The sequence below is a fragment of the Sturnira hondurensis genome, unplaced genomic scaffold, assembly GCF_014824575.4.
Source record: "Sturnira hondurensis isolate 20B ecotype Veracruz unplaced genomic scaffold, ASM1482457v3 Scaffold0009719, whole genome shotgun sequence".
NCBI lineage: Eukaryota > Metazoa > Chordata > Mammalia > Chiroptera > Phyllostomidae > Sturnira > Sturnira hondurensis.
In genome coordinates this window covers 13,121,288-13,144,556 of record NW_028082350.1, presented here as the reverse complement: position 1 = coordinate 13,144,556, position 23,269 = coordinate 13,121,288, and the positions used below count along the sequence as shown (strand labels likewise).

At 45.5% G+C, this 23,269-nt stretch overlaps 1 protein-coding gene and 1 pseudogene across 2 annotated transcripts; one reads left to right on the top strand and one right to left on the bottom strand.

The window, feature by feature from the left end:
- The first annotated feature begins 143 nt into the window (after positions 1-143).
- NEK3 (NIMA related kinase 3) lies at positions 144-22,878 on the top strand. Of its 2 annotated transcripts, none has more exons than XM_037057593.1 (16): positions 144-163; positions 2,182-2,351; positions 4,061-4,154; positions 4,242-4,339; positions 5,740-5,823; positions 6,392-6,459; positions 6,552-6,638; positions 8,877-8,931; positions 10,388-10,588; positions 10,999-11,071; positions 12,974-13,020; positions 16,409-16,511; positions 16,970-17,119; positions 17,353-17,487; positions 20,077-20,203; positions 20,975-22,878. In XM_037057593.1, exons 2-16 carry the CDS (start codon positions 2,235-2,237, stop codon positions 21,054-21,056), a joined length of 1,521 nt encoding a protein of 506 aa, XP_036913488.1. In that variant the 5' UTR covers positions 144-163; positions 2,182-2,234; the 3' UTR covers positions 21,057-22,878. The 2 variants fall into 2 exon arrangements, with proteins under 2 accessions (XP_036913488.1, XP_036913487.1); XM_037057592.1 differs by having other exon boundaries at positions 12,971-13,020.
- LOC118994819 (protein YIPF5-like) lies at positions 21,543-22,726 on the bottom strand (annotated as a pseudogene).
- Positions 22,879-23,269: the final 391 nt, after the last annotated feature.

Below are 23,269 nucleotides of genomic sequence, written 5' to 3'. Positions count from 1 at the left end.
AAAGGCGCCTTTCGTAGGCCCGCCTACTCCAAGAACTGCATCTCCCGCCCGGCCCGGGAGGCTTCCTGGGTCAGCAACCCGAGAGACGACCGACGACGGCCCGCCCCGCAGAAGCGCGCCAGGCGCGGGGGGCGGAGAGATAACTGGAGTCGCGGGGAAGCCGGTGAGCAGTCTAGTCGGGCCGGTGGCCCCTGGAGGGAGTGGCGCGGCGTGGGGCTGGGGGCGCAGCGCGCGGGGGTCGGGTGCGTGGCGTGGGGCTGGGGGCGCGGCGGCAGCGTCCACGCGGGGGAGACACTCTCACCGAGCGCTCGTAGGTGCCGGGAGGGGGCGCTGCCCGGGACCCCGGGAGCAGAGATTTGGTCGCAGGTGAACTGGATGACTGGTCTCCTGCCCTCACCCCGCGTGCACCTTCCCAACCTCCCTTGTGTCTCAGCGGGATCCTCCTTGTGGCACTGGAAGATCACTGTTAGCTTCTGCTGGGCCTGGGCACGCGAGGGGACACCTGTCACATTCAGAGTGTGTACAAGTCTCTTAGGGTCCTGTGGGCGAGGTATCAGGATGAGTGAGGGCCAAGAGCACCCGCTGTGGTTTTCAGCCCAGAAGTGTCGGTGGTTCCTGATTGACCATTTACTGTCCATTACACAGAACAAAGGCCCGGAGGGGAGAAGAAGAGGAACGTGGGGGAACTTGGCCTCCTTGTTAAATCGGGTCATAAATACCAGGGGTCACTTACAATAGTGGCAAAGAACTTTTTTCCCTCAGGTCCCTAAGTGCACGGAAAGACCTAACCGTTCTTGCAAAGTGACCTTGAGGACGATGCATCTGACTTGGTTCAATGGAGAAATTATTTCTAGAGCTGCCTGGTAATTCTGTGACCAGCAGGAATACAACAAAGGTTTATGGGTGGCCATGCTCCAGGTTTTGGTGTGTCATTTTGACTTTACCTGCTTTGCTGTATATGCCTCATAATTCCTCGTGGTGTGATTTTTAGTAAGATAAAATAAAGCACTACAAGTTAGCTTTCTGAAAATGAAGTAAATTCATCCAGTGTTTTTTATGGAAAAAATCACCTTTTAAGGTTTCAATGATAATAATAGTTGTGGTTTATTTGGGGCCTCCTATGTGCCCAAGTATTAGGAACTTCCTATACTTTATGTCTTATGTATTAAGCCGTCCACCCAGCCGCTTCATCCTGGATGTATGGAAGGAGACACTGAAGTTCAAACTGTGTTTAGTATCTCTTCTTGGTCCCAGGCGCCTCCCACTCGGCCTGCCTTTCCCCTGTCACACCCCCACTGCCAAAAAAATCAAACAAAAACCACGCACACGACTATTGTGGCTTTCCTCTCTTTCCGGGAATACCATTATGAACTCAGTTTCCACCAGGAACCTGGGAGTCTGTCTTGTCTTCCTCTCCCTCCTTGCCCTCCACAAATTTATCACCAAAAATCTTGCCAATTCTTTGTACACATTTCCTTCCTCTTTTCTTTATCCCCGTTGCTCCCACCCTACCTCCCTGCTCTTTCTGTTGGAGTCCCCGCCCTGGCCCTCCCTGCCCCTTCCCTGTCCGCTCCATTCGCTCCACAGCCAGAGTGAGGGGTTGTTCTAACACGCAGGTAGGATTGTATTGCTGTCTTGGTTAAAACCCTTCAGAGACAGCCCATTAGTTACCCCAAGAATAAAATCCAGCAACCTGAACTTGACTTAACAGTGACCTTCACACAGGCCCTGTCTGCTTTACTAGCCTGTTCCCGTGTTCTCTGATCTCCTTGAACTGAACACAATCTCTTTTGCCCTTAAATATGCGGTTCCCTTTGGCTCCACCCTTCACCTGCTCTCTGCCTCGCCAGCTTCCATGCACCCTGAGCCTTCAGCTTAAATGCCATTTTCCTAACTCCCTTGGATAGTTCTGCTAGCTGCCAGCATAGCTCTCTCTGTGGGACTCCTCACCCTACATCTGTTGAGACCTGGGGTCCCATCTGCAGTGGGGTGCCTGTGGTGGCAGGGATGATGACAGACTCATGCAGGGTAATGAAGAAAACCTGGTGTAGGCACTTAGTGTGAGGCCAGTGAATGAGTAAAGGAACAGGTTGTCCTGCCGTGGTGATGAGAGACGCTTTGAACGAATTCTGCCTCTTGAAAAGGAATGCGATTCTCAAATGTTTCTGTTTCGGAATCTAGCTTGGGGGAGCTCGTGGTGACTGGAAGAGGAGCCGACTGCGTGGGCACCCAGCATGGATGGCTACACGGTCCTGCGCGTGATCGGGGAGGGCTCCTTCGGCCAAGCCCTTTTGGTTCAGCAGGAAAGCAGTCTTCGGACATTTGCCATGAAGGAAATAAGGCTTCCCAAGGTCACTGCTAAAGAAATGAGCTCATGTTGAAAGTGTACAGGCGATCCGTAGAAGACAGCAAGTTCTTGAGAGTTAACGGGGGATTGCTCCTCAGTGCAAAAGATGGAATGGGTTCTCTCACTGGGTTTACAAGGCCTTGATATATTTTATGTGGTTCTTAGGACATTGTAGTTAACAAAAAGGGAGGAAAATAGTCAAAGGTGATGACTACTGTTTATCTCAATGAGAATAATTTGTAATAACTGCTAATTTTGTATGCCTAAGGGTGTACAGAATCTTTGCCAAAAACAACTCTGGTGCAGTATCCTCAGGTGAGAGGATATGTTTTTATTGATCTTAGAGAGTGAAAAAGAGAGAGAGAAAGAAAGATTGATTGGTTACCTCCTGTATGAATGGAAACCCCAACCGGGGATTGAGCTCACAACCTAGATATGTGTCCTGACCGGGAATCGAACCTGCAACCTTTCGTTGTACGGGATGACACTCTAACCAACTGAGCCACCCAGCCAGGGCAACTCAGATGCAATATTAATAAAAAAAGGAAGGTAAACGTACAATGAATAGCAAAGACCTAAAATGCCAGTGTTTGGTATCAGAGAAGCTATTCAGCTGTTTCATTTGTAGGTTTCACTTCCGTGTATGATGAAGAAGGTGATGGTTTATCACTATTTGTCACTCTGTGTCATAGCTGTCATAGGAAAGAATCCATGCCATGGAGGATCAATACTGTTTTGATCAGTTTTTTAAAAAATACATTTTAGCCCCGGCTGGTGTAGCTCAGTGGATTAAGCACAGGCCTGTGAACCAAAGGATTGCGGTTCAATTCCCAGTCAGGGCACATGCCTGGGTTGCAGGCCTGTTCCCAACAGGGGACACCTGAGAGGCAAGCATACATTGATATTTCTCTTCCTCTCTCCTTCCCTTCCCCTCTAAAGATAAGTAAATTAAAATCTTAGAGAAAAAAAGATAATTAAAAAAGTACATTTCAATATAATAAAATCCCAAAGTGCTATTTTTCCCTCTACCACATTCTTGACCTTGTTTAGTGGTTCTCAAACTTGAGTGGGCATCAGAGCCACCTAGAGGGTTGGTTAAAACCCAGATTGCTGAGTCTCACCCCCAGTTGCCACTTGAGGAAGTCTGGGTGGACCCGTGAATTTGCATTTATAACAAGTTACCGGTTGGTGTCATTGTTGCTGGTCTGAGAGCCCTTGCTCCCTAAGTGTAAGGTGAATCAGTGTTTCATCCTCACAGGGTACATTAGGGGGTGAACAGTTTGGGGAACTTGCTTTGTGTGTGGTCTTTTGTCCATCTCTGCTACAGTAATACACAAATACATTTTTTTTAAATCTGGGCCAGTGGACAAAGGGATGCAGACAGTTAAAACATGGAACCTCTAGTTTTTCTTTGAGATTATGCTTTTGTTAACGGCGTACAGGCTCTCCAAATCAAAGTATGTCTAGGCTGATGTTAAAACTAGTTTACATCTATAATTATAAGGCTGTATCAGCTGAAGTACACAAAAAATAGCCATAGTTGAAAAATCGCCACATACTGTCTCTTAGAGTTCGGTCAACTTGAGTTGGGTCAAAGTTCAGGGCTGTGAAACTGTCTGGCATTGAAGTGCTGGATAAACCCTACTGTTTGTTGCAAAGTGATCTACTTTCGGATGGAGCATCCCATTTACACTTATTAAACTCTTCTTCTAGTCTTTCTCTGGTACACAGAATTCCCGGAAGGAGGCCGTCCTGTTAGCCAAAATGAAGCACCCCAATGTCGTTGCCTTTAAAGAATCATTCGAAGGTAACGAGGGATTCCCCCCGACACGTGTGGGTGGGCACTTGATCCGGGGCCACTACAATTTCCTAAGGAGTCTTACATGTCTCCCAGCTGAAGGACACCTGTATATCGTGATGGAATATTGTGATGGAGGAGACCTAATGCAAAGGATTAAACGTCAGAAAGGAAGGCTGTTTCCTGAAGATACGGTAAGAGGGTGACCGACATGGTTTTCCTCCAGATTTGGAAGCGGCGTCTGTCTCCTGAGGCCTGTGTGAGTTACAATGAAAGCCTGGACATCTGAGGACTGGACATGCCAGGCAGGAAGGCCTCGTTTCTTTGGTTACTGCCGTCAGGATGGGGCTGCCTAACAGGTTTTCAGGAAGCGAAATAGATAAAAGTCTATCAAATATCAAGGAATAAAACGTCCATGTTTAGAAGATTTTTTAATTGTATTACTCATATTTTGTGCTAGATATTTAAATTTTTAATTTTTGTTGTATTTCAAGTTTATTTTTTAAAGACTTTATTTATTGATGTTTAGAAAGCGGGGAAGGGAGGGGGAAAGAGTGGGGCGGGGAGAGAGAAACATTGATCACTTGCCTCGTGCACACCCCCGGTCTGGGACCTGACCTCGGCGTGTGCCCTGACTGGGAATCAAACTGGCATCTTTTCAGTTTAGGGGACAACGCCCAGTCCACTGAGCCACACCAGTCCGGGCTCAGTTGTATTTAAAGTTTAGAGGCAGATGAATTTATTTTTTATTTCCAGATCACGGAGAAAATGAAGCCCACATTTCTGTTCCTTGAGAGTACATCTATTCTCTGTCTTTTTCTTTTCCAAGTTTAGTGTATTTCCTTAAGTCTACTGCCTTTTGAATGGAAATTGCACACTGGTATTATTTGAACGAATCACTTAAGGAAACTAAATAAACAGCTTTCATGGGGTTTAGTTTGTTTAGGGTGTAAAATTGCATTGGTATAAATGTTTTTTATTTAGACGTTGTTTTGTTTAAAATATGGGTTCCGTAGAAGGAGGTCAGTGTGGGCTTCAACTAGATGAGCCTCCAGAGCAAAAAGGAAAAAAAAAATCAGTTTGACATTGAATCGTCAGTGCCTGGAAATTCTGGGGACTTGTAAGCAGAGTACTGACCTCAAAGGATTGTGGACAGTTGTAATTAAATCGTTTAATGTTAATAGAAGAATATTCTGAAAAAAGGAAGTGAAAATCTGATGTAATGATTGCTCAATAAAAGGATAACAAATTCGTTTTTCTAAGTGGCATACTATCTTTGTGTATTTAAGAAATACTTTGATTTGGTTGAATACAAGAAATATATAGTGGGAGTTTTTTATTAAAATAAATTGCTGTGCGGATCATACATAAAATGATGAAAGGATGAAACGTGGAATTCACAGTTTGTCTGACTTTCTGCAGGTGACACCAACTCTTACTTGAAGTGTGTCATTTTTAGGAGTTCTGGGTTTACTGCGTGTAACACCCAAGTCAGCTACGGCCTACAGACGATTCTGTGGAATTTAGGGTTAACACGAACCAGTTTTTGCACTCTTGTAGATTGGCATCTTTCTCTTTTTTTTTTTGTAAACAGATACTTAATTGGTTCACACAGATGTGCCTTGGAGTAAACCACATTCACAAGAGGCGTGTGTTGCACAGAGATATCAAATCCAAGGTCGGTGGAATACATTTTGGGACTGAGAAAAAGAAACAACCCCAAAACTATTTCATTTAGTCTTTTTCCCCCCTGATATTCTGTCGCTATTTCCTTTCGGGGCACTTTTATTTCATTTAGAAATACTTCTCCACCTACTGCTCACACTAGCCACATAAGGTACTACTACCTGAGAAAAAGTCATTCAGTCTCCGCAGTGTTACCTTGTACGTTTCCAGCTCCATTAGCAACGGCCTAAGTCCCTGTGTTCTAGAAGGAAAGTGGCTGAGCTCCGGCCTGCCCCCTGGAGTCCGGATGCTGACACCGGCGCTGGTTGGTGGCTCAGGGTCCACTGGTCTGCAGCGTGGTGGTTGGATTTCTGACCAGTTATCTGGAATTCCCTAGTGGGGTGCGGGGGGGGGGGTGCGGCTGGCGAGAGGACACCTTGTCCGTTTGTGGCACTCCGGGACTCCGCCCTGAGCATTGCCAGCACTGTGCCCTTCGTCTGTCGTGGCAGACGGCCTCTCTGGAGACCTCTGCCTCCGGGACCAGGGAGGACGTCGTCTGAGCTCTCCTCTTTTTAACGCAGAATATCTTCCTCACCCAAAGTGGAAAAGTGAAACTGGGGGACTTCGGATCCGCCCGTCTCCTCTCCAGGTGTGTGCGTCTATTCTGTAACAGTGGCAGTAGTCCCAACACCCATTACTAGGCACGTTCTGTACTCATTCTTTGCCTTTCTGTGGTTTTAGTCCCATGGCGCTTGCTTGTACCTACGTGGGAACGCCTTATTACGTGCCCCCGGAAATTTGGGAAAACATGCCTTACAACAATAAGAGGTAGGTGCCGTACTGGTCTGGTGCGAGGGTGACTGTTGGGTGACAGGCATCACAGCCTCCACGTGAAGTTTGTTTGGTTTTTAAACAATACCTGAAAGCAGTGTCAGATCTGGATTCCCAGGCTCCTGGGTGCAATCCTGGTTTCCCACCTGCTGGAACCGGAGTGGAGAGGAGCTTACGTGAGAAGGGTGAACGGCAGGCTACTCACTTCTAGCAACAGTGGGAAGTACATCACTGGTTCTTACAGTTTGCCGTCGCCCCTTTTGAATATCCCAGAGTGTAGGCTGCAGTCACACGGTTGAATCGGAATGTCGGGGTGGGAAGCAGGCGTCAGTGATTCTCCAGGATCTAGTCCAACGTGCAGCAACATTGAGGAGCCCCTGGATTATGGCGTTACTAATTACAGGAGCAGATAATCAGCACTTGAGTGGTGGGTTAATTGATTGCAAGAAGATATAGTATGAAGACTTTAGAATTTAAAAATTTTCTGAGTATAAGTACTGTGTCCGTTGGGTGGGTGGGCAGAGGATATTGAAAATATGGAGACATACAAGAAAGAAAATGGCAATCACCTACTTTTTCACAACTATTAGTAATATTTTGGAATTTTTTTATTCATTCATTTTCCCCATCCCCAAACCTAGTTTGTGTTCACTGTACCCAATTTGGTTTCTTGCTTTTTTTCACCTTATTGTATCACATTCATTTCATCCCTTATTTAAGCTCTTCCTAAAAATTGTTAATGATTGCATAATATTTCATTGTACGGCTCTTCCAAAATTTACTTAACATTCCTCTTTCATTGCCAGTTTTTGATGTCATAAACAGTGTTGTGGTTACTATACCTTTTGTGTATAAAGCGCCATTGTTCTGGGTCACATTCTTGACCTGAATTTCTAGAAGTAAAAACACCTAAAGGCTCTCGTTACTGTCTGTCAACTTGCTTTCTGGAAAGAGTATGATAGTTCATACTAAGTAGGTTCCATAAGAGTAAAGTTGAAGTCCTCATTGGGGAGCTCCATTGGTTAGAGCACCGTCCCAATATGCCAAGGTCATGGGTTCGATCCCCAGTCAGGGCGCATGCCAGAAGCAACTACTGAATATGTAAGTAAATAAGTGGAGCAACAAACCAATGTTTCTCTTTCCTTCTCTTTATCTCTCCCTCTTGCTCTCTCTGCCCTCCCTCTCTTCTTTCTTCATTCTCTCTAAATTAAATAAGTAAATATTTTTTAAAAATGGAATTGGTGACAAAATTGGCTCTAAAGGGACCAGTGGACTGTTGAGGAAATTTCAGTTTGGCAGAAATACTAGATTATATTCTCGAATTCAGCTTAGGTTTCTTGGGTGTGACCATGGCATCATGTTTATGAGGGAGCGTGTCCTTGCCCTTGGCAGACACATGTGCACACAGGTGGGGGTGGCGTGTCCCATGTCTGCAACTTTTTCTCAAGGGCCTGAGATACAGGTGGAGGAGCAGAGCAGCAGGCAAACCCGAGGATGTTAGTGACAGGGAACTCAGAAGGGGCATGTGGGCACTTACAACTTTTCCATAGGTTCCACGCTTTAAATGATTAAATTTAGGGGCAACCATTGCTAAAACCATTAGTTAAAGTACAAAGAGTATCATCTGTGAAGAGTCTGGGAGATGACACCTGGGAGGTGAGGATGATGGAGAGGGTGAGGGTACCCGGCAAAGAACAGGAGTCGTACCTGTTTGGGGAGCTGGGCCATGGGTGAACGAGCCATCTTCTTCTGTAGTTCGGAATGTAGCCCTAACACAGGGCGGGGAGACCCCAGAAGGCATGTTTTTGGCTTATGGTGAGGGAGGGCACTGTCCCTTCGAGCCATCCAGTGGCCACAAAACTGTGCTCCCGGTGGGTTGCTGGCCATGGGGAGGTGCGATCGAAGGCCTGGGCGTAGGCTGCACTGGATGGCTTCTACAGCCTTTCTTTCAACTGTGGCAGTCGGGGTCCACAGAGTCCCTCCTGCCCCAAACATACTGAAATGGCACCTGAGCCCCCCTGATGAGGAGGAGGGGAGGCGGGGGGCAGGGAGTTTATTGTATCACTGTTAGTTCCTAAGCATTAGACAAAAATTACCATATGCTTTATTTCAGTAGCTGGGAATTCCTTTCAATATCTGTGCTTATGAAAGGTCATTTTCCACTTGCTATTATTGGACAGTACAAACATTTTCATATGGTAACTCGTAACCCACATTGCTCCTCTCCATTTCCAGTGACATCTGGTCCCTGGGCTGCACGCTGTACGAACTCTGCACCCTGAAGCACCCTGTGAGTGTGGGGGCAAAGTGGGAGGGGCCAGTCACATCCGGCCAATCACACGCCGACCCGTGGGCAGCGCAGCGGGGTGTTTGCTTCCCTAGGGCGAATGCATAGTTCTGATGAGTTTCCATGGCTTTCCTCTTTGCCTTGAGTCACTTTTGTACCGTAAACTCATAGGAAATTTCCAGGGTTCAGTTTTTCATAGTTCTATATTTAGCTGCCTTGCCCTGCCCTGCCCTTCCTTTTTTTTTTTTTGCTAGTCCTAATTTTTTTATTTTGGCATAATATCTATAACCTAACATTTACCATTTGAATCATTTCCATTGGGAGGCTTTAAAAATGCTAGTGCCTAGGCCACACCAGACTAATTAAATTAACTGACATCCCCAAGGGGGTGCTGGGCATTAACATCTTTCATATGGTGATTCCAGTGTGCAGCCCAAGTGGAGAACCCCTGTTGTGTACAAATACAGTTACTTTTTAAATTCCAGTATCTGATTTATGCTTATAGTCTTCATTTCCCTGATTTTTATTTTTGATAAACTTTCCTATACATGTTCTTATTTTCTTTCCAGCAAGAATAAGTACTAATAAAAGGAGCAGAGTGCCCTGAATATTTGGCACACAGTTTGTTCTGTCCTCTGCTTTAAGACAAAAGTAGTTCTTAAGCCTTTAGGAAATATGGGGAAACCCAGTAAAATCATTAAAAAGGCCCCAGGGAAAGCAGGTTCAATCTTATTTTTGATTACCTGAATTTTTCCTATGTCATTTGTTGATTTTTCCTTTTTTTACTTCTGCACTTGTATATTGTATTACTAGGGTACTGCACTTCACGCCATGCTGTTCTTACAGAGGTGTCATCCAGGCCGAATCTGATGTTAATTCTAATATATTTATTATCCATTGAAAACTTTGAAAATGTTATTCTGGTATATCATTTTATATTTGTTGTCAAGTTTCAAAAATTAGAGGGAGGACATGACAGGTGAAAAGGATGTCACAGAAGGTGTGTAAAAGTAGAAAAGCCTAGGGTACATTTTGCCCAGAAGCAGGCCTGGAGATTTCTGGGGAGGAGCGAAGCCAATTAACATAGCTCTGTGTAAGCTCTGAGTGTCATCTGACTTTTAAAAAATCATATATATATATATGTATAAGTTTGTTTTTTTAAAGTGTATTAGAAATGCACACCCACAAAAACCTTGATGATAAGTAACCAAGTTCCCACAGCCAGCACTGATGGTAAGACTTTCTCTAGATGGGGCAGTTTTTCACTAGTACTGTTTAAGTTTTTCACTTTCTTCTGAACCACTGTAAGATTTTGAATAGTATCTTAAGAAAAATGACCAGGCAGCAGATCACATTTATAAAATTAAAAGTAATTCCTGTGAACTCAGTTCAGCTGGTATTTTCTTATTTCCATCCTCCTTCCTTGCATCTGCTTGTACAGTTCAATTTTGCTTTTTAGTTTCAGGCAAATAGTTGGAAAAGCCTTATCCTCAAAATATGTCAGGGGTCCGTGAGCCCGCTGCCGTCTCATTATTCCTACGAGCTTCAGCATCTCATCAAGCAGATGTTTAAGAGGAGCCCCACCCACCGCCCCTCGGCCACCACGCTCCTCTCCCGCGGAGCGGTGGCCCAGCGCATCCCGACATGCCTCACCCCAGAGGTAGGCTTGCTCCGTGCTGGGTAGCCTGGGCATAGGTTCCAGGTGTGTGGGAAAGCCGTTCATTCTCTTTTAAACACGATTACATTGATACGTGTTTGTAAAAACGCAAATGCAGAAGTGCATAAAAAACCCATAAAGGGGTAAAAGGTCCTTTCCCTCCTGCCTTCCACAGTGCCCTTCCTCGCATGTGATCGCAGGTACAGTTTTGCATACCCTTGCGGAGTTTTTCCTACACATACACATCAGTGTCTGTTGGTGTGTGTGTCCAAATTCTACAGTGCATATTTTAAATGGCGTTTTTACTCTTCAGCGGTGAAGACTATTGTGGGGAAGAATGTTGATAATTAAGTGTGACGTGTCTCAAGAAAAGGGTATCACACATCTTTAAATTCTCTGCCTTACATTTTTAGATCATCACAGAGTATGGTGAGCAGGTGCTAGAAGAAACCAAAAAATCTGAGCACAGCACATCACGAAAAAAGGGTAAGGATTTCGGAAAGCTTTTCCTTTTTTTTTTTTGATAAAGTGTTCTTTTGAAATGTAGTGGAACATAAAAGAAACATGTAATTTACATGTGATTAGAGACATTTTTCAGAAATACTCCTCAGATCAAAAACATTTTTTGTTACTGAGGACATAATTCTGTACTGAATCTTCCATATCGTGTTTGCCAGGGATCAGAAAGCTTAGTTTGGAGACTTCAGTGATGTAGAGATTGTTTTCTGTTTTATTATTAGTGCTGTGTTTACTCTGGTTTGTTATAGGTAGTTAGAAGGCTTCTGCGGGCTAGCCTAGGAATCTGGCCATGCAAATACAATGCCAATCTTACTGGAAATTCTATCCCCGAGTTTCCAGAGAACCATCTTGTGAACAAAGTTTTTAAAACAAGCTTTTGCAACAGTTGGAACTGGTGATGTGATAGCTGCTGCGAAGTTTTTATGCATCTCCAGTCCGTCCTGAGCCCATTCCTGGTGTAACGCTTCGTCTCTTTGGAAGTTGTCATCTCTCAGTTTTTTCAAAGCTCTTTTTGTCCTTCCTCACTTGTCATCAGCGACTCAGACCTTAAAAGACCCAGCAAAGGTCGTGGCTATGACCCGAATAAGAGAGAAGAGTTAAGAGGTACAGAAGGTCATCCACGGAAGGGGCACGCTGTGGAACACCCACTGTTTGGTGCCCGTGACCTTCATGCCATGCACGACAAGAGAATCGCTTTCACAGCTGTACTGTCTTCTTCAAGTTAAAATTTTAATGCTGTTTTTTGGAAGAGTGTTAGCCCTTCTAGGGGTGTAAGCCCTCAGTCTTGTAACTCCGCCCTATCTTCTTACTTGCCAGGTAGCCAGTTACCTTGGTTTCAGCAGCTTGTTTCAGGGTTAGTTTCTCTTTGGATGCTGTTTGGTAGCTTTTGTTCATGTCCCGGGTAGTGGGAAATTAGTTTCAAATGCAGGGCAACAGCCACAGCAAAAGCAGTCCAAGAAAAGTTTCAAGGTCATTTGAGAAAATGTAGTTTTATAATTCCTGAAAGAGAGAAATAAACCAGCGGAGGTGCCACCGCCTCTCGCATCGGGGCCCTATGTGTGGTGGCATCTCCCATCGGTTCTGTGGACAGACCAGAAGAGCGAAAGCCAAGTGAGAACGAGGACCACATCTCATTTGCTCACTGTCGGTCCTCATTGCCTGTCATCACAGGTGCTCAGTGGAAGTTTGTTAAAGTGTTGAGTGAATGAGGAACACAGACTGTGGGCCTCTGCCAGAGGAAAATGAGGCGGCAGCTGTCCCTCCCAAAGGGAGGGAGTGTGCCAGAGTGCTCTCTCCCTGCTGCCTGTCCCTTGTGAGGGACACCTATTGCCCCTGCTGTCACAGCTGACTCAGCAGGCCGCCACACCTAGCTTGGGCTGAAGGTGATAACGATCTTTCGAGTGTGCAGATGTCTTATCTCCCAGTGCCTAAACGGGTTGGCATAAGCGAATAGAGATGTCAGCTTTCAGACATTAATTTTCAGAATAAAACAGCAGAAAACGGGAGATGTTAATATTACCAGGTGGCCAGAGCTTGGTCATCACCAGTCAGGCTAATGCTTTGGGTCTTTGACTTGTTTTTTTTTTTATTTAAGATTTTATTTATTTAATTTTAGAGACAGGGAAAGAGAGGTAGGGAGAGAAACATCAAAGTGTGGTGGCCTCTCACACGCCCCGCACTGGGGACCTGGCCTGCAACCTGGCAACTCCCTGGTTCTCAGGCCCGCACCCAATCCACTGAGCCACACCAGCCAGGGCTGGCTCTTTGATTTTAAAAACTTCGCATGTCTCTCAAGCTTTATGCAAATCAGTTAGGACCTGGGAGCGTGAGCATTTATGTGTGTCCTCTCTCTTTTTTCTCTTTAAGCAGACTCCAGCAGAATCAGGATCGCTTTGGGAAAAGACGCAAACACAGTGGTAAGTGCTTTAAAATTGAATGTACGAAACCACCTGGAAACCTGGTACCGTTAGGTGTTGTGGGACATTTGGAAGATGTCCCTCCATTTAGTAGCTTGTCACCTTTTGGCACGTGAAGTAATCGGCAGCTGTTGTCCTGTTCTGCCACCAGAGATCCCCACGTTAGATCCCCACTTATTTTGTTTGTTTTTTCATTTTTAATCATCAATGACAAGTGCTTTCAGAATAGAAGTCAGAGAACTTTGTCCAACTTTTAGTCGTGACAGTCTTGTTTTATCCTGGCTTTTGGTGTGTTTTTTATTGTGGTAAAATATAGATAACATAAAATGTGTCCTTTTAGACATTTGCACACATACAGTTCAGTGGCATTAATTCTGTCACAAAACCATGGAACCATCACCACCGTTTCCAACACGTTTTCATCACCCCAGACAGACACTCTGGGCCCGTCAGACGAGAACCCCCCCATTCCTCCCTCACCCGCATTCCCAGCCTCCGTCTCTGGCGGCCTCTCCTTTACTGTCTCTCCGATGGTCATAACTTGTTGTTCTAGATATTTCGTGTAAGTGGAATCCTGCAATACTTGTCCTTGTATGTCTGGCTTCCTTCGCTTCACGTAATATTTTCAAGGGTCATCCATGTTATAGCATGTATCGGCATTTCTTCCCTTTCTGTCGAGATCACTCTTTTGATAGCGACATTTTCCTGTTCAGAAACCCGTAGTTGCCTCCGCACTGTCCCATGAATCAAGTGGGCATGTTTCGGCCTGCCAGTCAAGGGCGTGGTGGTCTCGTTTGGCCCCAGGCAGCCCTCTCAGAAAATCGTGTCCTGCTGATGATTGTCTTTCTTCGGCATTTTAATCAGTCTTTAATTCAAAAAGCAAAAGGCGAGGCCCTGGCTGGTGTAGCTCAGTGGATTGAGCGCGGGTCTGCGAACCAGAGGATCGAGGTCCGATTCCCAGTCAGGGCACATGCCTGGGTTGTAGTCCAGTTCCCTGCAGGCCAACTCCCAGCAGGAGACGCACAAAAGGCAACCATACATTGATGTTTCACTCCCTCTCTCCTTCCCCTCTAAAGATAAATAAATAAATAAAATCTTTTTAAAAAAAAGCAAAAGGCGTACTAACCATAAATTACTCTCTTTATGGAATCTACTAATAATTAAACTTGTAACTTTTTTTTTAATGGACCTTGGTTGTAAATAATAACAATATCCTACCATTGTGTTACTACAAATGGGGTACATCCCGCCTCTGTACTCCCCCCGCACCCCGTGGTGGTTATCTGTTTTTTTCTAGCTTTATTCAGGCATAATTTACATGCAGTAAAATTTACTCATTTTTTTTGGCATACAGTTGGATGAGTTTTGGGCATTTTATACAGACACATAACGACCGCCACAATCAGGGGGAAGAAATCCCATGTTCCCAAAAAGTTCTTTCGCGGCCCTTTGTGGAGGATCCTGGCTGTCTTCCCAGGCAGCCACCGCTGCGGTTTCAGTGCCGCCTAGAGTGCATGTCAGTCAGTGTGTTTTCACAGAAAGGAAAGGGCACACCCTGTGAACAGAATGGAGAAAGAGCCATGGAGGATGTCAGGTAACAGGAGAACCGAGGGAGGAACAGAGTCCCGGGCAGGCCCACAAGGTGCAGAGGGCAGAGGGCGTGTGGGCAGAGCCGAGCGGCGCTGGGCTGGGGGTGGTGTCGGTGGCTGCTTTCTGTTGGGCATGGACTCTCAGTGGTGATGGAAGATGGGAACTCCCCCTCCACGCCACCCTGGCAGCTTTTAAAAACTGCTCATTACAACCACCTCTCCAAGACTTTGACGCCTTTGGCTATGGGAGGGACCTCTGAAGTTACCGCCCCCCCCGCCCCAGATGTGTGGGGAGAGGAGTGTGAGACTCACTGGGGAGAAATAAGAAAACAGTGTGACTGCGCCAGCCTCCTGCTCAAGCGACTGACTCCTTCAGCAAATCACGGAGGTTTCTCGTGGGGCGGCCGGCCAGGCCCTGGGTACACGCTCCTTCTGAAAACACTCGCAGATTTAGAGTCGTGGTGGGGTGTTGCTCTACCTCATGAAATCAAGAGCTTGGAAAAATATTGAATTAAGTGGGAACATAGCAACTTTGTAAAAATACCTCATTTTGATGTTTCCAGCACGGAAAAGCCCAGTATAGCAAACCATATTGAATTTTTTTATTATTCATTTCCTCTACAAAGACCTCTCGAATACTTGTCATTTTTATAGATCTTCTTCATATTTGCAATGATTGATTTTAACAGCTAGCAATGTCTGACTATTAATATACATATGAGGTCTGTCTGGAAAAAGTCCAGCCACTGATGAGGTAATGAGAACAGTTTTTGTGACATCAGTGCCACCTGGCAGCCAAGGAAAGTGGACTGGGATGTGCACGTGTGAACAATGACGACCTCACTGTACTAGTCAGCAGGGGCGGTAGATGCCGTTGAGTGAGTGTGTGTACTATGCAGCAACCACACTACAAATGACTGACCAAGTAGAGTAATGAACCTGCTTCACATTTCATGTTAAGCTGGAACATTCCTCTATGGAAACCATTCAGATGATTCAGAAGGCCTCAGCCATGGGCATCTGGTGATTAGCAACTTCATCACAACAATGCACCCACTCATGCATCACGTCTCATGCAGTTTTTTTGCGAAATACCAAATCACCCAGGTGACTCAGCCCCTCTACAGCGCAGATTTGGTGCCCTGTGACTTCTGGCTTTTCCCAAAACTAAATCACCTTTGAAAGAGAAGAAATTCGTACTGTCAGTGAGATTCAGAAAAATACAAAGGGGCAGCTGATGGCTATTGGGAGAACTGTGTGAGGTCCTAAGGTGCTTTGAAGGGGATTGACACATCACTGTCCTATGTACAGTGTTTCTTGTATCTTCTTCAATAAATGTCTCTCTTTTTCATATTACATGGCTGGATACCTTCTGGACAAGCCTTATATATGAATAAGTATGATTTTAATATACATGTGTATAATGTATATGGCTTTCATTTTTGTTTTAAGATTTTTTATTGTTTTTTAAAGAGAGGGGAAGCAAGGGGGAGAAACATCAGTGTGTGGTTTCCTCCGATGTGTCCCCCACTGGGGACCTGGCCCGCAACCCAGGCATGTGCTCTGACTGGAACTCGAACCAGCAACCCTTTGGTTCACAGTCCAGGGCTCAGTCCACTGAGCCACACCTCCGGGACTGTATATGGCTTTTAATATACACTCCTACATAGGGATCTATAGTTATTAATGTTTAAAATTCATGAATCTTCATTTAAAACTAAAACAGCCAACTTTGTATAGTTTACCTTTTTGTAGCAATTCAAGCATTGTTTAATCCATACTTTTAATCTCTCTGAAAGCAAGGGGAAGAACAAGGTAGAGCGTGCGGCCACACTGACTTGGGGAGCATCAATAAAAGTTCAGTTGCAAGCGCATTGAGGAGAGTGAACAGAGAAGAGAGAGGTAAGTCATTCAGATCCTGATGGTTGTGTAAGTGAGGGGTTGGGAGATGCAGAGGGAATGAGCAGGTATGTATGTGCAGATTTCTGTGTGCTTCTCCAGTATTTTAGTTCAGCAATGTCTTATTTACCCCCCCTCCCCAAATAGAGAAGAGTATCGGTTAATAAGAGCCTTTAGAAAAACCAGTATTTGTTATGCACGTCACCATAAGAAGCATGGTGTTCAGCGTGGGTCTGAGTCTTCTCAGGGCTCCGTTCTCCTCCACTGTGGAATATGTAGAGATATACACGTTATTCTTAAAAAACTCACCTTAATGATTTGTTTTGCCTTTTCATCTGGATTTGCTGTTCATTTCCTTGTTGTTGTCAGGTCCGAGTTTGAAAGAGAAAAGCACTATTTCGCACGCGGACGAAGGTGAGTGAATGAAAGACCGTGCTCAGCAATCCCCTTTTGCATTTCAGAGCCGGAGAGTGAGCCAGTCGGGCCCAGGAAAGCCGGCTCCGAGAGCCCTCTCCGGCGGCAGTGGGAGAAGCACGCACCCCCCGCCACACTCGCCGCTTTGGAAGCTGCCTCCGTTCTGGCCTCCAGTTTCCCCGCAGAGGACGACAGAGGTGAGGGGTCCGACTGGGCACCGTTAGGGTGTTCATTTTCTAGTCGTTGTTTAATGGGCCAGGGATTTTTTTTTTTGGTATCACTCTGTGAAGGATACTTGGTGTCACACAGGTGAGTGAAGTAGGTTGTAGTAGAGAGTACAGTGTAATTAATTGTGCTTGAAAGATGATCTGGAAGGTATGTGCTGAAAATCTTTTTGAACCGTCTCTAATTTTTATCTTTTCCCAACCAGGTGGCTCTGTCGTAAAGTACGGTGGAAATAATAGCCGTAAGCAGTGGCTCAAAGAGACCCCCGAAACGTTGCTGAAGCTCCTTCAGAATGCCGACCTCAGCTCAGCCTTTCAAACATACACCATATACAGAGCAGGTGCCCCGTGTCTGTTACATAACTGTGCAAGCCCTTTGGAATGTTTAAGAAATTGTAAGATCTGCATCCTGTAAAATGTGCCATTTGGACCACTTTTAAGCATATAGTTCAGGGGCACTGGGGACACTCATAGTGTTGTGTGGCCATCTCTGCCATCCTTCTCCAGAACTGTTCCGTCTCCCAAATGAAACTCTACCCATCAGACAGTAACTGCCCACCCACCTCACAGAAGCCCTTTCACTTTCAAGTTATAATGTAACTCAGAGGGTTGTATTTTTAGGTTTTCTTGAATCTTTGCTAGCTAGGCATGAGCTATATAATTAGAATTTCCCGTAGAGCTATATTACTTCTTTTTGCTCATGTAGTGCCGTATTTCAATAAGCACGTGACTGCTTTCTTTGCAGATTTAGCTTAGTTTTTGTGTGCAGACACCCTGGTGGCTTTACAGTTCAGACTTCATCCCAGTAAGACATTGTCATCCAATTATCCGAAGTTAACTTTTATTTTTTTTAAATATATTTTATTGATTATACCATTACAGTTGTTCTATTCCCCCCCTTCATTCCCCTCCACCCGCACCCTCCCTCCCCCACCATTCTCCCCCCCCTTAGTTTATAGCCACATGTCTCAAGTTCTTTAGATTCTATATTTCCCCCACTATTCTCGCCCTCCCCCCTATCTATTTTCTACCTACCATCTATGCTATTTTCTGTGCCTTCTCCCCCCTTCTCCCCCTCCCACCCCCCTGTTTCTAACCCTCCATGTGTTCTTCATTTCTATGGTTCCACTCCTGATCTAGCTGTCCTCTTGGTTTGCTTTTGTTTTAGGTGTGGTTGTTAATAACTGTGTGTTTGCTGTCCTTTCACTGTTCATATTTTTCATCTTCTTTTTCTTATATAAGTCCCTTTAGCATTTCATATAATAAGGGCTTGGTAATGATGAACTCCTTGAGCTTGACCTTATCTGAGAAGCACTTTATCTGTCTTTCCATTCTAAATGAAAGTTTTGCTGGATAAAGCAATCTTGGCTGTAGGTCTTTGGATTTCATGACTTGGAATACTTCTTTCCAGCCCCTTCTTGCCTGTAAGGTCTCTTTTGAGAAATCCGCTGACAGTCTGATGGGTACTCCTTTGTAGGTGACTGTCCCCTTATCCCTTGCTGCTTCTAGGATTCTCTCCTTCATTTTGGTCTTGGCTAATGTAATTATGATGTGCCTTGGTGTGTTCCTTCTTGGGTCCAACTTCTTTGGCACTCTCTGAGCTTCCTGGATTTCCTGGAATTCTATTTCCTTTGCCAGACTGGGGAAGTTCTCCTTTATTATTTGTTCAAATAAGTGTTCCACTCGTGGCTGTTTCTTTCCCCCTTCTGGTACCCCTATAATCCGGACGTTGGAACGTTTAAAGATGTCCTGGAGGTTCCTAAGCCTCTCCTCATTGTTTTGAATTCTCATTTCTTCATTCCTTTCTGGTGGGATGTTTTGTTTTTCCTTCTGGTCCATTCCATTGATTTGAATCCCAGTTTCCTTTCCATCGCTATTGGTTTCCTGGACATCTCCCTTCATTTCAATTAGTTTAGCCTTCATAAGTTCCTCTAATTTGTGACTTTGTTCCTATAATTTGTGACTATAATCTACCAGTTCTGTGAGCATCCTGATAAATAGTGTCTTGAATTGTGCTTCTGAGAGGCTGGCAATTTCCCGGTCGCTTAGGGTTATTGGCTCTGGGACTTTGAGTTCCTCTTGCGCCATCTTTTGGGCTGTTTGGGCCTGTTAAGTAGCAGGATCAGAGCCCTAGGTTTTCACCGGAGCAGGGCAACTCAGTTGCTGGGTTGTGACGTTGTATGTGGGGGCGGGGTCAAAGAGGGACAATGGCTTCCCTCCGCCGCCTGCTGCCGCGACCCCCACCGGCACCTCAGCCACCACTGTCACTGGGCCCACGCGTTTCGTTCCACTGCACTCGAGTGTGCCACCGCTGTCGGCCCTCCACCACTGGGTTCGTCCCCTGGGGCCTGCGTGGTCCGTCTCACTGTGCGCGAATGTGCGACCTTGGTCAGTCTGCCCCGCACCCCGACTGGCTTTGGGCTGCCTGCGTGCCTAGCGCCTAGGTCGAGGGATCTGTCCTGCCCGACCCAGCTCCGTTGCTGGTTCCGCCTTCTTACCGTCCCCGTTGAACGGTTCGTAGCTGTCGGACTTCTGTATAACTCCGTGTTCTGGTCTTTGGGTGTGTTCTAGTTCTCCAAAACTTTTGTTGTAGTCAAACTTGGTTGTGGGAGAAGGCACAGTGTTTCCACCTATGCCTCCATCTTGGCGGAAGTCTGAAGTTAACTTTTAATGCTTTGATACAAGTTCTGACTTTCAAGGATTTTGATTGTACGCTGAATTCTCCCTTCTGAAGGAAGTAGTGTGTTTAAATGTAAAGCACACACCGGTGCCTACTGGACTGTGCTGGGAGCCCTGCTGGGTGACTCAGGGGACCCTACAGGAGACAGAGAACGGGGCGCCATCCTCTGGCAGCCAGCAAGCCTCGCAAGAACAGGAAATAAGTGAATACTGTTTAACTGCCCATATTTTCTGTCACTGTTCCTCCAAAGGCTCGGAAGGGTTCTTGAAGGGGCCCCTGTCTGAAGAAACAGAAACATCAGATCATGTCGACGGAGGCCACGATGCTGTTGTTTTGGATCCAGAGAGACTGGAGCCCAGGCTGGATGAGGAGGACACGTACGTTGTGACACACCTAGAAAGCTTTAGTGTGTGTGTGTGTGTGTGTGTGTGTGATTTAAATTATACCTTAATAATGTCAGGTGTAAGAGGAGCTCATTATGTTATTTTACATCATAAATGAATATTCATGTCCTGATCCTTTGTCAGGGATGGGTAACGCGTAACAGTTATTCAACTAAATTCCTGCTCGAGACCTGTATGTGTACTTGTTCAGCGTGGATTTACTACTTTTTTATGTATTAGATTTTTATGTTGAAAATATTATGGAAACAGTGGCCCTGGCTGGTGTAGCTCAGTGGGTTGAGCGCAGGCTGCAAACCAAAGGGTCACTGGTTCTATTCCCAGTCAGGGCACATGCCTGGGTTGCAGGCCAGTTCCAGACCTGGGTTGCAGGTCCCCCTCTAGGGGACCCATGAGAGGCAACCACACATTGATATTTCTCTCCCTCTCTTCCTCCCTCCTTTCTCCTCTCCCTAAAGAGAAATATAATAAAATCTTTAAAAAAGATAAAAGACTGATTCCTTTCTTCTTAAAGTATTTCAAGCCTGCTCTTTATTCCAAAGAGAAAGAAAGAAAATATTATAGAAACAGTGAAAGAAGTGATCTTTCAGAAGAAGTAACTCTTTATTTTCTCTGTTCAATTGCTTTGTGGAACTCATTTTTCAGGAATGTAAATATTGGTGTGGTGGTGTTCTGCTTTGAACCCATCAACAAATGCTGACCGTACCCCTGAGTTGGAGGCCTACTCTCCATGTTGTTTCTTCACAGGGACTTTGAGGAGGAAGACGACTTGGATTGGGTGTCGGAACTGAAGCAGCGAGCTGGCCGGCCGGGGGCGTCCGATGCCTAACACCCAAGTGAGGAATTAACGTCTGGATAATATTCGCTCCTGGAAGGTAGATTCCCGTGGAAACAGAATAAAGGAGGAGTGGGGAGGACTGTGAATATTTCGAACTGTTCCTGATTAGTATTAATGAGGTTTAAAAAATCTTCAGTAAGAAAAACTGTGAACATCTGTGTCGCTGAATTTTAGCAAAAATTCCGTGAGATGATGGAAAGGAATGTCAGGCGTTTGAAATGCAAACTCAAACTCTGCGTTGGGATCACCGTTTTGCTCGCAGTGACTCTCATTTGGGAACACAGGGGATTTTTTGTTCCTAATTCCTTGAGAAAATATTTCTGCAGTAAGTCTTGGGTCTTTAAGAAAGGTTATCAGCTCTGTGGTCAGTTTCCCACCGTTGATAAAAACCCATCCAAAATATCGCAATATAATGTACAAGGAAAAAGGGTGTTTTTCAAAAGGCTACAGGAACAGGAAAGAAAGAGCACTTTTGAGGGGGATAAGCACAGCCACTTAAAGCTAGTCAGATGGCAGGTAAACTCAATGCAGGGTTCAGAAGCTCTATAAAAACGAGCAGAAGCACATCTTCACTTCCGCTGTTGCACACACCAAGTGGGAGACCTGCCTGGGGCTGCGCTGTCGCAGTTTGCTGGTCCGATGTCAGAGTTCGAAGTCCTTTTTGTGTATTTGACCCAGTGATATCCACCTTCCAGATCATGTCAGTTCAAAAACACGGAAATTAGGACAAAGACTCCATATGAAAACACAAGTATACGCTCCTGGAAGTTGCTGCCCTTGCATGGCTCATTCAGAAATTTAAACATTTTTGAAAACATATACAGGGTTTTTTTCTTAAGATTTTTATTTTTTGATTTGAGAGAGAATATTGATTCGTTGTTCCACTTATTGAAGCGTTCACTAGTTGGTTCTTGGATGTGCCGTGACCGGGGACCAAATCTGCAAACTTGGCCTCTCAGGGTTCTCTAACCAACCGAGCTACCTGGCCAGGGCCAGAAATGGAAATTTCGGAAGCAGGAAAACTACACCATCCAAAGATTCCATCAGAGAGAATGATTCCTACCATTCCTTGCAAAGAAAAATATCACCACAAAGCTGGAAGGAGACAATATGTAAGGACTCTTGCCACGAGAGCAGATGAAACACCGGCCACACCTGTGAAAGTTGATAAAAAAAAGGATGTCCCTCCTGGACATGCAGTTGCACTGACCCCATACACACAGGCGAGCTGGATTTTGCTTGCCAGTGACAATGTGACTCCAGAGGCCTGGGTCCTGCCACATCAGCCTCATTCCTCTTGCTGCCATCTGCTGCTTTTCATGCATGTAACCCTGTTAGTGTTTTGTGCCAGATGTGGTCAAAATTGATTCCTAATTCTAGCGAAGGAGGCTCACCCTCAGAGTTGTTTCCTCAGACTGGCTGAGGCGTAGTGGAGTATGAATGCCCGAGCTGGTGAGAAATCTGCCCCATGTGTGGCGTTTGTGGCCACGGCTTCATCACGTTGGCAGGGACGAAGGGACATGCCGCGCATGGTCATAGCCAGCATGCAGTCTGCTGTGGGGTCCTCCACTCCCTCCGTAATCACAGGACCGCTGTGATGGACCATCAGCGCTGTCACTTGTCTGGTAGAAATCCATGTTTAAGTTCTCAAAGCTTGACATTGCAAATGACAGATATGGACAAAGAACCCCTGGACTCAGCTTAAGACACAACTGGCTCTGTTTCTCCATGTCACAGGCCAAAGAACTGCTAATCTTTTTCTTCTTTAAAAGTAACTGATGGTGAGTTTGAAATTAAAATGGTATTTAGATTCCGTTGGCTATGTTTTCTGTAATTTCTGTGTTTCCATATTTGTTTTCTGTGTCTGCAATTGCTGGAGATGATACCCTTTTCAACTACTAAACATGCGCTGAAACGTTTTAGCAGCTCGTCGCACCCTCTGCACTGGGGAATGTGGGGGAGGGGAGGCGCTTGCAGGCCGCTGGGGACAGCCAGTTTTAGGAGCCCAGGAGAGGCCACCCTCTGAGGTCTGAAGAGTAAGACTCCGTTCCAAGTCTCCATCTCCGGACATCTTTGAGACCTTGCCCAAGAGACTTCCTGTCTCAGTTCAGCTCATTTGTAAAACTGGGTGTCTGCTCCCTTGCTCGGTTTTTGCAACAGTAGAGATGATCTGTGCAAAGTCTCTGGTGCAGTAGAGGTGTGCT